The following is a 14760-nucleotide window of genomic DNA, read 5'->3' as shown; positions in this document are numbered from 1 at the left end:
GGCTGACACAATCAGGGTTAATGTAATACGTCTGTAGGCTGACACAGTCAGGGTTAATGTAATACGTCTGTAGGCTGACACAGTCAGGGTTAATGTAATACGTCTGTTGGCTGACACAATCAGCGTTAATGTAATACGTCTGTAGGCTGACACAGTCAGGGTTAATCTAATACGTCTGTAGGCTGACACAATCAGCGTTAATGTAATACGTCTGTAGGCTGACACAATCAGGGTTAATGTAATACGTCTGTAGGCTAACACAGTCAGGGTTAATGTAAAACGTCTGTAGGCTGACACAATCAGGGTTAATGTAATACGTCTGTAGGCTGACACAATCAGGGTTAATGTAATACGTCTGTAGGCTGACACAATCAGGGTTAATGTAATACGTCTGTAGGCTGACACAGTCAGCGTTAAAGTAACACATCTGTAGGCTGACACAGTCAGGGTTAATGTAATACGCCTGTAGGCTGACATGGTCAGCGTTAATGTAATACGTCTGTAGGCTGTCACAGTCAGGGTTAATGTAATACGTCTGTAGGCTGACACAATCAGGGTTAATGTAAAACGTCTGTAGGCTGACACAATCAGGGTTAATGTAATACGTCTGTAGGCTGACACAGTCAGCGTTAATGTTATACGTCTGTAGGCTGACACAGTCAGCGTTAATGTAATACGTCTGTAGGCTGACACAATCAGCGTTAATGTAATACGTCTGTAGGCTGACACAGGGTTAATGTAATACGTCTGTAGGCTGACACAGTCAGGGTTAATGTAATACGTCTGTAGGCTGACACAGTCAGCGTTAATGTAATACGTCTGTAGGCTGACACAGTCAGGGTTAATGTAAAACGTCTGTAGGCTGACACAATCAGGGTTAATGTAATACGTCTGTAGGCTGACACAGTCAGCGTTAATGTAATACCTCTGTAGGCTGACACAGTCAGGGTTAATGTAATACGTCTGTAGGCTGACACAATAAGGGTTAATGTAATACGTCTGTAGGCTGACACAATCAGGGTTAATATAATACCTCTGTAGGCTGACACAGTCAGGGTTAATGTAAAACGTCTGTAGGCTGACACAATCAGGGTTAATGTAATACGTCTGTAGGCTGACACAGTCAGCGTTAATGTAATACCTCTGTAGGCTGACACAGTCAGGGTTAATGTAATACCTCTGTATGCTGACACAGTCAGGGTTAATGTAATACGTCTGTAGGCTGACACAGTCAGGGTTAATGTAATACGTCTGTAGGCTAACACAGTCAGGGTTAATGTAATACGTCTGTAGGCTGACACAATCAGGGTTAATGTAAAACGTCTGTAGGCTGACACAATCAGGGCTAATGTAATACGTCTGTAGGCTGACACAAAGTGGGTTAATGTAATACGTCTGTAGGCTGACACAGTCAGGGTTAATGTAATACGTCTGTAGGCTGACACAGTCAGCGTTAATGTAATACGTCTGTAGGCTAACACAGTCAGGGTTAATGTAAAACGTATGTAGGCTGACACAATCAGGGTTAATGTAATACGTCTGTAGGCTGACACAGTCAGGGTTAATGTAATACGTCTGTAGGCTAACACAGTCAGGGTTAATGTAATACGTCTGTAGGCTGACACAATCAGGGTTAATGTAATACGTCTGTAGGCTGACACAGTCAGGGTTAATGTAATACGTCTGTAGGCTGACACAGTCAGGGTTAATGTAATACGTCTGTAGGCTGACACAATCAGGGTTAATGTAATACGTCTGTAGGCTGACACAGTCAGGGTTAATCTAATACGTCTGTAGGCTGACACAATCAGCGTTAATGTAATACGTCTGTAGGCTGACACAATCAGGGTTAATGTAATACGTCTGTAGGCTGATACAGTCAGGGTTAATGTAATACGTCTGTAGGCTGACACAGTCAGGGTTAATGTAATACCTCTGTAGGCTGACACAGTCAGGGTTAATGTAATACGTCTGTAGGCTGACACAGTAGGCGTTAATGTAATACGTCTGTAGGCTGACACAGTAGGCGTTAATGAAATACGTCTGTAGGCTGACACAAAGTGGGTTAATGTGATACGCCTGTAGGCTGACACAGTCAGCGTTAATGAAATACGTCTGTAGGCTGACACAAACTGGGTTATTAATTTAATAGTGTGTCAATACTTTTCAATCATTTCAATTCGAGGCGAATTCAATACATCATTGTCGCTACGTCTTTGAGTCCCCCCTCCGCATTGTGGCGCGTTCAATGTGGCCCCTCTCGCCCCACTACGGAGAGGCACTGGGACGTTATTCTGTTTATCCTACAACCATGGAGGGGTTTACTATGCAACACCGGACAACAGGTTGGTCACATGACTGAACGATATCGATCAGTTCCACACGCAACGATGGCTGCTTCCTACTGTCAAGTGAGTAAAACATTCTATATGACATAATCATCCACTTACATGCCCAATCAAACCATGTAATAACAGGCCTTATCTCACGTGGGTGACGTGGTTGGGTCGTCTGCTGTGGGGTTTGCCGTCTGCTTTTGATGTATAAGTGAGACAGAAAGTGTGATCACTGATGAGATTTGGTTGCTAATGTAAACAATGTTTGGATAATGCGGAAACAAGGCCCTTAAATAACCACTGACAGTTGACATCCTCCCTGTACGTATTTAACGCAGATTTCTGATACAATATATTGGGATTACACCTGACCCGATACTCGTGCGCCGCTAATGTACGCGTTAATCCTTGCACAATATCCCATCAGTAACCACGGAGGAATGCGCACAGCGATCACGCAGTTGTCTCCCTTTTATCCGATTTATGCATCATTGCTCACACTTTAAAACGCCTTTTTCCAAGTATATAGTTTCAACTTCTGTTAAATTTTGACAATGTTCAGCGTTAGGATATAATCTTTACGTGTATATGTATATAATGGGAGGAAGTCTTTAGGGAGTAATGTCCTCAATTGAAATTGGCAAGCAACACCTGTCGTCAACACAACGACAATGATACAGTTTCTACCCACCTTCTTCCTCCACGAATTTTATGTTATCAGGGGCCCTTCCATGGAACAATTCATGTCTCTGACAATTAACATAATATTAAAAAAATATGATGTAGATTCTAGGTCGATAAAAACATATTTATATATTTTTCATCTCTGCCACTACCATCCAATCATGTAGTTGTAAACCTGCAGCTGGAGTAGATGTAGGGAGGCAGTTCAAGACGTTGCTGCATCCACGTGTTCACTTCGCTTCAGGGTACAATCCGAGGGACGGACCCCGCCTCCTTCAACTCCGAGGATGCAGCTAGCCGCCTCCGCAAGGCCATGAAGGGACTGGGTGAGATTTATCACATATACTGACGGCGGAAAATAAGGAACACGAGGCAATATTGTAGAGTGAGTGAGTTAAAATTTAACGTCGCATCGGCATTATTCCACCCATATAGCGACCAATATTGCAGAAGATGTGTCTACTGCTTGGTCAAGATATGTGCTTTGTATATCACATCGCCACATGGAAATATCGGGTGTGTTCAACACCTGACTCAAGAATACCAGGCGCTCTTGTGAATCACATAATCTTTTGTCACAACACGCTTCGCACGACAGAGCCGTTCCCTTAGTTCATTCACCAGTCCAAAGACATACGTTTGCGCATGTACTAATTCTAAATGTTGGTGTCCCTTATGGTATGAAATGACCTTTTGAGTTAGTTGACTTAGTTGATGCATGTCATCCTATCCCAATTGCATGGGTCGAAGCTCATGGTATCAAGCACTGGATTATCTGGTCCGGACTCGATTATTGACAGACCGCCATCATATAGCTGGAATATTGCTGATATGCGGCGTTAGACAACAAACAATACTTCGTGTACGGGACACCCAGGTCCGTCCACACGTAAGACCACTTCAGTTTTCTTTATTGTTCGTCGGAATTGTTTTTGGTTAGTTAATGCAGAGTCCATATATCGTATATAGATTCTGGTTTATGAGTAGGTTAAAATAGCCTGTGAACGCCACAACTACGAAGTTTAACTCTAACCGTGTTTAACTCTTACCGTTTAGGTCAAGAGGTATATATGATACATTCATCTCACGTTCAAAAACACGTTTTAACTTTTCCATTTGCATGATTGGGAAGCCATTTATAAAAAAAAAAAAAAAAAATTGTTGCCATTCCAAAAATTAATCGTTAACAAAACAGTTAAACAATCAATTATTTTTTAGCGAACTTAAATCTTTAAAGCTCATATTCCAGCAGTATATCGGCGGGGAAGTACAAAAATGGGCTTCACGCATTGTACCCATGTGAGGAATTACACCTGAGTCTTCTGCCCGACGAGCGAACGCTTTAACTACTTGGCTACCTATCAGTCCAGTACAGTATGGCAACACAATACTAAGTCATAGAGCTGCCATCACATGGGTATATTTGGGTTGGGTTGTTGCTATGATAAGTATTTTGACGTAGGTAGTAGATCTATATGTCTCTTTTGTCAAACCCACGAACACGAATATTGTGTTGACTCAAATGGGATCCCTACATAGGATTCTAACCCACCGCCGTCATATAGTGGCGGGAAAGGGACGCAACTTGAGCCCACTGCCCTCACAAAGGGACATGTGAAGATCCGGGGTAGAATAGGTCTTCAGCAACCCATGCTTGACGTAAAATGCGACTATGCTTGTCCTAAGAGGCGACTAACGGGATCGGGTATCAGGCTCGCTGACTTGGTTGATGCATGTCATCGATCCCAATCGCGTGGGCCGATGCGCATGATGTCAATCACTGAAATGTCTGATCCAGACTCAATTATTACAGATCGCCGTCATATATCTTGAATATTGTTGAGTGTGGCGTTAAACAACAAAGAAACAGGCAGTAAAGGGATGCAACTCTTCACATTGAGCCCACCGCCGTCAGAGTGGCGGTGAAGGGACGCAACTCTTCACATTGAGTTACGGCGCCTCTGACCACTAAGAAACATCCTTAAAATGATACATGGCATATGCTTCTTAACCCTTCCCTCTCCATGCAATGGGCTGCTGGTGAACATGGAGACGTGGTTGTTGCAGGCACAGACGAGCACCAGATCATCCGGGTTCTCACGGAACACAATAACGCCCAGCGGCAGGAGATCAAAGACAAGTTCAAGACATGTTTCGGCAGGGTACGTACTTTTATTCTGTAGATACGGTGTACAGACGTTTGTCAATGAATCCCCGCGTCGTATGTGTGTAAAGCAATACAAAACATGAGTGTGAAAAAGTATTAAAACTGGCTTACAATGTGCAGGTCTGCCTGTAAGGGCGTAGACAGCTCTACAGCGATGTGCATGACTGTGTATAGCAGCACGTTTACTTCCATGTTATAGGAGAAACGAATGACGGGTTTTAATTTGCTGAATTGACGGAATGATATATCTCCTGAACTAACTGACATTTCATAAAAACACAACGCAAGGAGTATATGTCAATAAAATATGTTTAAAGGGTACTCCAGTCGTTCCAGTATACCATGTCGTTTTAAATTTAGAGCCATGTTATACTAGCCTGGACATCCACTTCTCTGTGAGTACTGTTGTAGATACTTTCATGTGTTTAGACCCTAAACATGTTTAGACACCAAATGTATATTCCGATTAGTATTTAAACACATTCCTACACATACAGTGTATTGTCTGCGAACTAAATTATTATTTACTGAAACAGTTCTCTGTTTTTCAAGGATCTGATTGAGGACCTGAAGTCGGAGCTGGCGGGTCACTTCGAGTCACTCTGCCTCTACCTGTTGATGCCGGCAAGGTACTTCGATGCGTTCTGTCTGAAGAACGCCATGAAGGTAGGTGACTAGTTGACTGCGTAACACACTGGTGTTGTGTAACATGAATGTCTGAAGAACGCTGGGTTACTCAGAACTGACTTTAATGATGAGGATGGCGTTGTTTCAGAGACTCGGCACCAAGGAGTCTCACCTGATCGACATCCTGGTGTCCAGGTCCAACATGGAGATCCAGGACATCAAGACTGTCTACAAAGGTGAGCAGACGATAGAAACAGATGCAGGGCAGACGATACCACAGATGTAGACACAGACTGTCTGTAATCTTGTACATACGATACCACAGATGTAGACACAGACAGTCTGTAATCTTGTACATACGATATCATAGATGTAGACACAGACTGTCTGTAATCTTGTACATAGGATACCACAGATGTAGACACAGACTGTCTGTAATCTTGTACATACGATACCACAGATGTAGACACAGACTGTCTGTAATCTTGTACATAGGATACCACAGATGTAGACACAGACTGTCTGTAATCTTGTACATACGATACCACAGATCAGAGACCATGATATGGTCTCTGCACAGATGTAAACGAAGGCCTGCCTGAAATCTTGTACATACAATATAGATTGGTGGACTGGAACTCTCTAAATGGGCTTTTTTCAAAAACCATCTCCACCACGTATGTCCTGCAGTGTGTATACGTTCGTCTGTCTTCATCACCGTAGCGTCATGTCCCCTGCTTCGCAGAGTTGTTCAAGTCCGACCTGGAAGACGACATCAAGTCGGAGGTGTCAGGTGACTTCCAGCGCGTGCTGGTGGGTCTCGTGCAAGGCGGGAGATCGGAGGAGCAGGCGGTGGATGACGAGGCAGCCAAGGCCGACATGAGGGAGGTGTATAACGTGAGTATCTGCATGTCAAGGTCGACATGGGGAGGTGTATAACGTGAGTATCTGCATGTCAAGGTCGACATGGGGAGGTGTATAACGTGAGTATCTGCATGTCAAGGTCGACATGGGTAGGTGTATAACGTGAGTATCTGCATGTCAAGGTCGACATGGGGAGGTCTATAACGTGAGTATCTGCATGTCAAGGTCGACATGGGGAGGTCTATAACGTGAGTATCATCATGTCAAGGTCGACATGGGGAGGTGTATAACGTGAGTATCATCATGTCAAGGTCGACATGGGGAGGTCTATAACGTGAGTATCTGCATGTCAAGGTCGATATGGGGAGGTGTATAACGTGAGTATCTGCATGTCAAGGTCGACATGGGGCGGTGTATAACGTGAGTATCTGCATGTCAAGGTCGACATGGGGAGGTGTATAACGTGAGTATCTGCATGTCAAGGTCGACATGGGTAGGTGTACAACGTGAGTATCTGCATGTCAAGGTCGACATGGGGCGGTGTATAACGTGAGTATCTGCTTGTCAAGGTCGACATGGGTAGGTGTATAACGTGAGTATCTGCTTGTCAAGGTCGACATGGGGAGGTGTATAACGTGAGTATCATCATGTCAAGGTCGACATGCGGGAGGTGTATAACGTGAGTATCAGCATGTCAAGGTCGACATGGGTATACACTGTATGTGTTATGGCCTGTTTTACAGTGTGATTACGGTGTGTTTTATGAAAAAAATTACCGTGTGTGTTTTACGGGGTGAGTTTTTCGGCGTATGTTTTACTGTGTATGTTTAACGTGAATTTTAGTATTCCAGCTGTACGCAAGATTGAATGTGCTATCTTGATATAACGCTGCTTCATGTGACGATGTTCCCAGGGGGGCGAGGGGCTGCTTTTCTCCACGGACGAGGATGTCTTCAACAAGGTGCTGGTGACACGCAGCATCCCTCATCTTAGGAAGGTCTTCGAGCTCTACAAGGAGTACGCCAGCAAGGATATAGAGGGCGCCATCATCGGCGAGATGAGCGGCGATACACAGAAAGCTTTCCTGGCAATAGGTGGGTCAACACACATTGCTAGATGCCACCGCACACGCACACGCGCTTTATAAATATTTATCCCCCGCCCCAACGAAGTTGGCGGGGGATATAGAAATGGGTTCCGTCGGTGTGTGTGTGTGCGTGTGTGTGTGTGCGTGCTTGCGCGTGCGTGCGTTCGCGCGCGCGCGCGCGCGCGTGCGTGCGTGCGTGTGTGTGTGTGTGTGTGTGCGTGTGTGTGTGTGTGTGTGTGTGTGTGTGTGTGTGTGTGTGTGCGTGCGTGTGTGTGTGTGTGTGTGTATGTGTGTGTGTGTGTGTGTGTGTGCGTGTGTGTGTGCTTGTGTGCGTCCCGAAATCGTTTCCGGAGCATAACTCAGAAAACGTTAAATATTTCTCTACGAAACTTTGCATGCCTATCAGACTCATGCTGAACTGGTGCCTTTTGCTATTTAGGAGTTTTATAAATTTTTATTTTTAACTTTTCCATTGCAACAAGTTGGACTTAGGTTCTATAAGGGTGGTGTTCGTTTCCGGAGCATAACTCAAAAACTGTTAAATCCTTTCTTACAAAACTTTGCATGTCTACTAGGCACATACTGAACTGGTGCCTTTTGCTATTTAGGAATTTTATAAAAAAAATTTTTTACATTTCCATTTCAACAAGTTGGACTTAGGTTCTATAGGGTAGAGTTTGTTTCCGGAGCATAACTCTTAACTCATTCAATACTTTCCAACCAAAACTGTGCATGTTTACCAGACACATACTGGACTGGTGCCTCCTGCTATTTAGGAAGTTTAGAAAATTTTATTTTTAGGTTTTAGGAACTTAGGTTCTACAGGGGTGGTGTTCATTTCCAGAGTGTAACTCAAAAACCGTTAAATACTGTCTTACAAAACTTTGCATGTCTACCAGGCACATACTGAACTGGTGCCTTTTGATATATAGCACTTTAGAATTTTTTATTGTTTATGTTTCCATGACAACAAGTTGGATTTAAGTTTTAATACAGGATTGGTTTACTTAAGTAGTATAACAAATACACTGTTAAATATTTCCTTGCCAAACATTGCATGTCTATATATAAAGCGCATACTGAACTAGTGCCATTTGATATTAAGGAGTTTTAGAAATGTTTATTTTAGAATTTCCATTGCGGCTATTTTGACATGGGCTAAGAGAAATGTTTGGTCAGTTACCTGGTTTGGGACCATAACGTGTTAAAATGGGCGGGGGATATAGATGACTTTGTCAACTATACGCTTGTTCATTATAGGAATGAGTCAATAATGAGTGAGTGAGTGAGTTTTGTTCAACGCTGCTTTGAACAGTATTTCAGTTCTATCTCAACCTCGTTTATGAGGAAAGCCCGGAGTGATGCAGGTCTTGGTTGAAACCCGCGAGCACGGATTTGGGGCTGACTGAGCTAGGAACATAATGAAGGCGAATCTGGCACTGAACTCATGATCCCTTGTTTCTGTCATGTAGGAGGGACGCAACTCTGCACAGCGAATCACTGCGTCTTAGACACAGCCAGTCTTGATCCCGGGGCAGTGAGATAATGTTAATATGTTGTTGTAATAAGAGTGTTAATCTTCCACAATGTGAGCTCACAATATTTATTTCCAGTGCATTACGTGAAGGACCCCTTGAAGTTCTTCGCCAAATGTCTGTTTGACAGTATGGACGGGGCGGGGACGGATGACGAGCGTCTGATGCAGCTTGTTGTGTCCCACTCTGAGGTACGTGGGGTGGGGGAGGGTGGGGAGAGCGTCTTATGCACGGGTAGTGCCCCAGCGGTAGGTACGTGAAGACTGGATCGGGCGTGGGTTGGTTGGTTGGTTGGTTTGTTGTTTACCGCCGCACTCAACAATATTCCAGCTATATGACGGCGGTCTGTAAATAATCGAGTCTGAATCAGACAATCCAGTGATTAATATCATGAGCATCGATCCACGCAATTGGGACCGATGACATGCATCAACCAAGTCAGCGAACCTAACCACCCGATCCCGTTAGTCGCCTTTTATGACGAGCATAGTCACCTTTTACGGCAAGCATGGGTTGCTGAAGACCTATTCCACCCCGGAATCTTCACGGGTCGGATCAGGCGCAGAGGGAGTGGTGACAGATTAGGTGTTTTGAAAACGGGACATAGTGGGTTTGCAGTGAGGGAGAGAGTGTTCCATCTGTGTCACGGGGACTGAGAATACTGGAGACTCAGCTGAATGCATACGGGTGACAGCATGAACAATGAACCACCCCGTCGCGTCGTCCCATGAACAGCCAGGATACACAGTGTCACTCTGTCACCATTTAGCTGCCGTGTACAACAGACACGTGACACAGTTGGCTTGGATAGCCACACAGGATGAGCGGAAACAGGGTAGAGGGAGTTAACGGGAGACCATAGTCAGTCCAACTGGTAGTTATATCGGAAAGTAGGATTACAATCATTCACAGCGCTCTTAGAAAACCCAATTTATATCTACGAGTTGGTCTCAGTTTGACCAAAAGCACTACTTACAACCTCTGTTGGACCGATCTGTTATTGGGGTGCCAACTTGCTTATCCTCTAAGAAAAGGTCCCCAGCAACCAAATAGTTCGGATGGCAGGCACGTGACTTGCTTCATAGGTGTCATCGTTCCTCGACAGCACGGATCGTTGTTCCCATTCTCAATCACTGGATTGTCTGGTTCAGATTATTTACAGAACGCTGCAATGCAGTTGTTTTGTTTTGATATTTAACGCCGCACTCGGCAATACTCCGCCTATATGTGTTCGGTCTGTAAACAATCATATATTGATTCTTTGCAGGATAAATCTCTCAGAAGAACCCTCTGTAAATTTAGGATTAGCTTACATAATTTTAATGTTCAGTTACTACGTAAAAAATCCTCAGATAATGAAAATAGTGTATGTAGATATTGTAACAAGGGTTGTATTGAAAATGAAGACCATGTCTTTTTCACTTGTGATTATTACCAGACTTTACGGAAACATTATATTACCCAACTACAGGATATGTATAACGGTTACCTGTCACTTCCAAATATTCTTAACTGCAAAAATGTCGATGTAATAAAACTGACTTCTGTATACCTGTATCAGATATTTAAATCTAGAAAAACGTGACTAAATTTATATTGTACTGACATTGTAATATAGGCCATGTGGCCCACATTACCGAATAAATCTGTCTGTCTGTAAACAATCGAGTCTGGATCAGACAATCCAGTGATTGACATCATGCGCATCGATCGACACAGTTGGGATACCGTGACATGCATCAACCACTTCGAGTCTGACCACCCGATCCTGCTATTCGCCTCTTACTCTATATACATTTGTAATATTACCGAGTGCGGCGTTAAACAACAAACACCAAATGTTGTTGACAGGTGGATCTTCAGGATGTGTCGGAGGTCTATCAGAAGGAGTACAAGGCCACCCTGGTGGAACACATCAAGAAGGACACTTCCGGCGACTACCGCAAGCTGCTGCTCCAGCTCACACAGGGCGGGGGGACCAATGGAGTGAAGGAGTCCAGCTGAAGTCAGCTTGCCGCATTATCCTGTTATCACTTCTTGTGCAGACACATGTTAATGTTCTGTCGCATTGGGCAGTGTTTGCCAGACATAGGATATGGAAGGGGGATTTTCTCAGGTCATTCTGACCTGCTTCCATGGTTACCGGTCACGTGGTGTTACGAAGCATATCACATATGTATCACGTAGATTACAGAAATTAGTGACATAACATAAATTTGCCTTGTACCATGTTCCCGTTGTTTTCAGATGAATACTTTCCTTGCCTTTGCATGTGTTTGGTATGCCACCTGTGGGGCAGGATACACTCATCTTTTCGCTAAGGCTTGGTTGCGCATCATATACCCACCATTAATTTACGTTTATTAGAAGAAATTGGGCTTGCATTGTGACATATCACGACCATGAATTGTGATCCGAGGATGTCCCAACCTTGGTCTGCTCAGACACTACTCAATATCCACTTATTACTGTTGGTCATTGTATGGCTGCAATTCTTCTTTACATTATTTACATACTTTTTGAAGCTGTGAGAATGTTCACAAAGCCACTTCAAGCTATTAGCAACTTCTACTCCAGCCTTTGGTTGAGATTTCTGGTGTCCCCCGCCGTGATATTGCTGGAATATTGCTAAAAGCGGTGTAAAACCATACTTACTCACTCTTTCCATGGTGGGATCGAGTCAGGATTTACTCTCACTTTCGACTTTATGTCAAATGTCAAAGATGTGAAGAACATAAATCAGATGCATACAACACGTGACCAAGTCAGAATAATGGAAGCCTGGATTATTTATCACTCTCTTCAAGAAGACAGCTTTACATTTATGTACTGGATGTTGCAATTCCATGACCTTTTAATGATATTGTTATTCAGGTGAGCAATGATATTAATTACAAAATATTTCTTTCTGTTTTGTGTAGTACTTTTGGTATATACTTGAACATATTTGTTTATTCAGTATTACCGTCCATGTCAGTATTCAGTGAGTACACTGTCCTCCCATCATGCATCACAAGGGCACATAACTCTAGCAATATGAACAGGAACAGGGCCCCTTGAAACGTAAAATAACTTTCAATCAAACTGTCAAAACAAATATAGTTGTTTCAAGTGCAGCACAATAAATACAGATTTTATAAACTTATGGTTTAAAATTTATTTTGATAAACATTCAAAATAATTATTTAATTCTGGGTTTTTTCAATTCACACTCAATGTGTTGCAACAGACAAGCTATAGCTTTATGCTTGTAAAACAAGCTCAATTCATTTAGAACTGCCTACAGGTAGTTCAAACTGGCGTGATGTGGGAAGGGAGGTAACTCTTGGACTCGTCCTTGCTTCCATTTCACATGTCTGAACATTGCCCAATCACAACCAAAGGATTGAAACAATGGCCCTGACAAGTCAGGTGTCCTCAACGAATACTGAATCGGAACATTTGCAATAAAAGATGCAATGTTAGGTGGCCCATTTCTACGCAATTTTTACATGTTATCTGCACGATTTGTAGTTCAGAGCTCCCTTTTGTATGTTTTCCTCACCAAACTTTACTTGTTAATGTTCTGTTACAAATAAAATGTTTATGTCACACAACTAGCTTCACTGTTTTATTTATTACAGGAGCCATGTCAATGGAGACCACGTCGAAACAAATACTGTGATTTTATGACCCTGTTACAAGCTCAGGGTCTGGGTGTGGTGTGAGTGAGTTGGGTTTAACCCAGCTTTTAACAGTATTCCAGTTATATCACGCGTGTCAGCTTAATATGGGAGGAAAGCCCCAAGTGATGCAGGTCTCAGACGTTTACCACTTCGGTGTAACCCACGAGCACGGGTATGGTGCTGACAAACCTAGAAACATAATCGGGCAAACCGGGATTCGAACCCACACTCATAGGTTTCTGGCATGTCCAAGGGACGCAACTCTGCACAGCACCTTAGACGACTGGGCCACCCGTGCCCCCTTGGGTGTGGTTGTACAAAACAACCTTAGCGCTACGACTGACTTAAGTCTATGTTAAGGTACGGGAGTTACGATCACCTAAGCGCTTAAATCACTTTGTACAACGACACCCTGGACATTTATTACAGAGGGGTGGATGTTTTTGCAAACCCCCTCATTCACGTCTTTGGTTACCATGACGTCACAATCAAATGCCCTCACCAATGGCTCTGCTACTGAAGTTGTTAGCAGTACTTTGTATGCTTAAGACACTGCTTATTAGTGTCTACAAACTGAAAAAGTTTGAAGAATGATGTTGGATGATAAATTATATCTCATCGTCGCATCTTTTGATATCAAATATATCAACACTCGTTGATAAAAGTGGAAAAACTCCTCGGCAAGCCTTAGAAGTTTTCCACTTATATCAACTCGTGTTGATATATTTGACATCAAAAGACACTCGGGTGAGATTCTCTGTTTATTCATGTATGACAAATGTAGTCCAATAAGCATGCCTGAGGGTGTGAGAGTTGAAGCAATCTCATTAAAATCAGATCTTAGTTCTCACTACGGCTACACAAAGATCTGAGGACATCCCATTACAGGTCATATCAGACCAACCTTGCACGAACTTTAACCGACCAATGGAATGACCAATTAGAAGGCAGCTTTCTTGTGCTTTATGGCACTAATTTCAAATTGGCGACTACGCTTCGAAACATATTTTGAAAAATTCTCGATTACAAATTTGAAACCTCAACAAAAGAACATTCTGGAATGGCTAACAGATGGTCCTGATTGTATGGATTCAGTCGTTAAACCCGTAACAATCGTTCGGCATACCCCGTGTTAAGGTTTTCGAGGTGGCATGATTAGAAATCACATTCCAACTGTCACTTTAATAATCTGGTAAGCTACGCTCTGATTGGTCGGATGAAAGGTTGTTCTGACGTGACCCTTAATTGGATGTCTTCAGATCTTTGTTTAGCGATACCGAGAACTAAGGTCTGTTTCTAATGAGATTGGAGTTGAAGGAATGCTGCATCAGCAATATCTCGGTCATACAGTGATGAGAGCAAAGCAAGCATTCCTTCAATGCATACATATCCATACAGCAAGGCGAATATCACAAATGCAGCACAAAGCAAACCACACTGAAAAAGACACGGCATATATTAAATTATGAATTTGTATGGCACACTTTCCAATGTTGCAACTGCTTAAATGCACTTCGACCATGATAGATCCATGCATTACCCCAGTCACAGATTAGTGTGTACTCAATTTACATTCTCAGCTTCCTGAGGAGATCTGGTGCAATATTTGCAGGGTTCTATTATGTTTGATCACATACAATCAGCCTTTTCAACCTGACTGTTAGGCTAGTTACATTTTGTCTTAATTCAAATCAACTTGCCATGAGTGAGTATGGTTTTACGCTGCTTTTAGCAATATTACAGCAATATCACGGTGGGGAACGACAGAAATTAGGCTTCACACATTGTACCCATG

General features: G+C 43.1%; 1 protein-coding gene across 1 annotated transcript; it reads left to right on the top strand.

Moving 5' to 3' along the window:
* Positions 1 to 2324: 2324 nt before the first annotated feature.
* LOC139478914 (annexin A5-like) lies at positions 2325 to 12886 on the top strand. Its single transcript, XM_071261599.1, has 9 exons — positions 2325 to 2411; positions 3265 to 3346; positions 5088 to 5182; positions 5740 to 5853; positions 5963 to 6050; positions 6560 to 6711; positions 7592 to 7772; positions 9379 to 9491; positions 11152 to 12886. Exons 1-9 carry the CDS (start codon positions 2355 to 2357, stop codon positions 11302 to 11304), a joined length of 1035 nt encoding a protein of 344 aa, XP_071117700.1. The 5' UTR covers positions 2325 to 2354; the 3' UTR covers positions 11305 to 12886.
* Positions 12887 to 14760: the final 1874 nt, after the last annotated feature.

The sequence above is a fragment of the Haliotis cracherodii genome, unplaced genomic scaffold (assembly GCF_022045235.1).
Source record: "Haliotis cracherodii isolate W230 unplaced genomic scaffold, xgHalCrac1.p SCAF_4, whole genome shotgun sequence".
In the NCBI taxonomy this organism is placed as follows: domain Eukaryota; kingdom Metazoa; phylum Mollusca; class Gastropoda; order Lepetellida; family Haliotidae; genus Haliotis; species Haliotis cracherodii.
This window is presented reverse-complemented; position numbering and strand designations above follow the sequence as displayed.

What these genes read in the sequence shown, in the direction of transcription:
- LOC139478914 (XM_071261599.1), top strand. Translation starts at nt 2,355, where the DNA reads ATGACTGAACGATATCGATCAGTTCCACACGCAACGATGGCTGCTTCC. An exon ending in CATCAAGACTGTCTACAAAG is followed by an intron (nt 6,051 to 6,559) that starts GTGAGCAGACGA and finishes CCTGCTTCGCAG; the next exon opens with AGTTGTTCAAGTCCGACCTG. An exon ending in GAAAGCTTTCCTGGCAATAG is followed by an intron (nt 7,773 to 9,378) that starts GTGGGTCAACAC and finishes ATTTATTTCCAG; the next exon opens with TGCATTACGTGAAGGACCCC.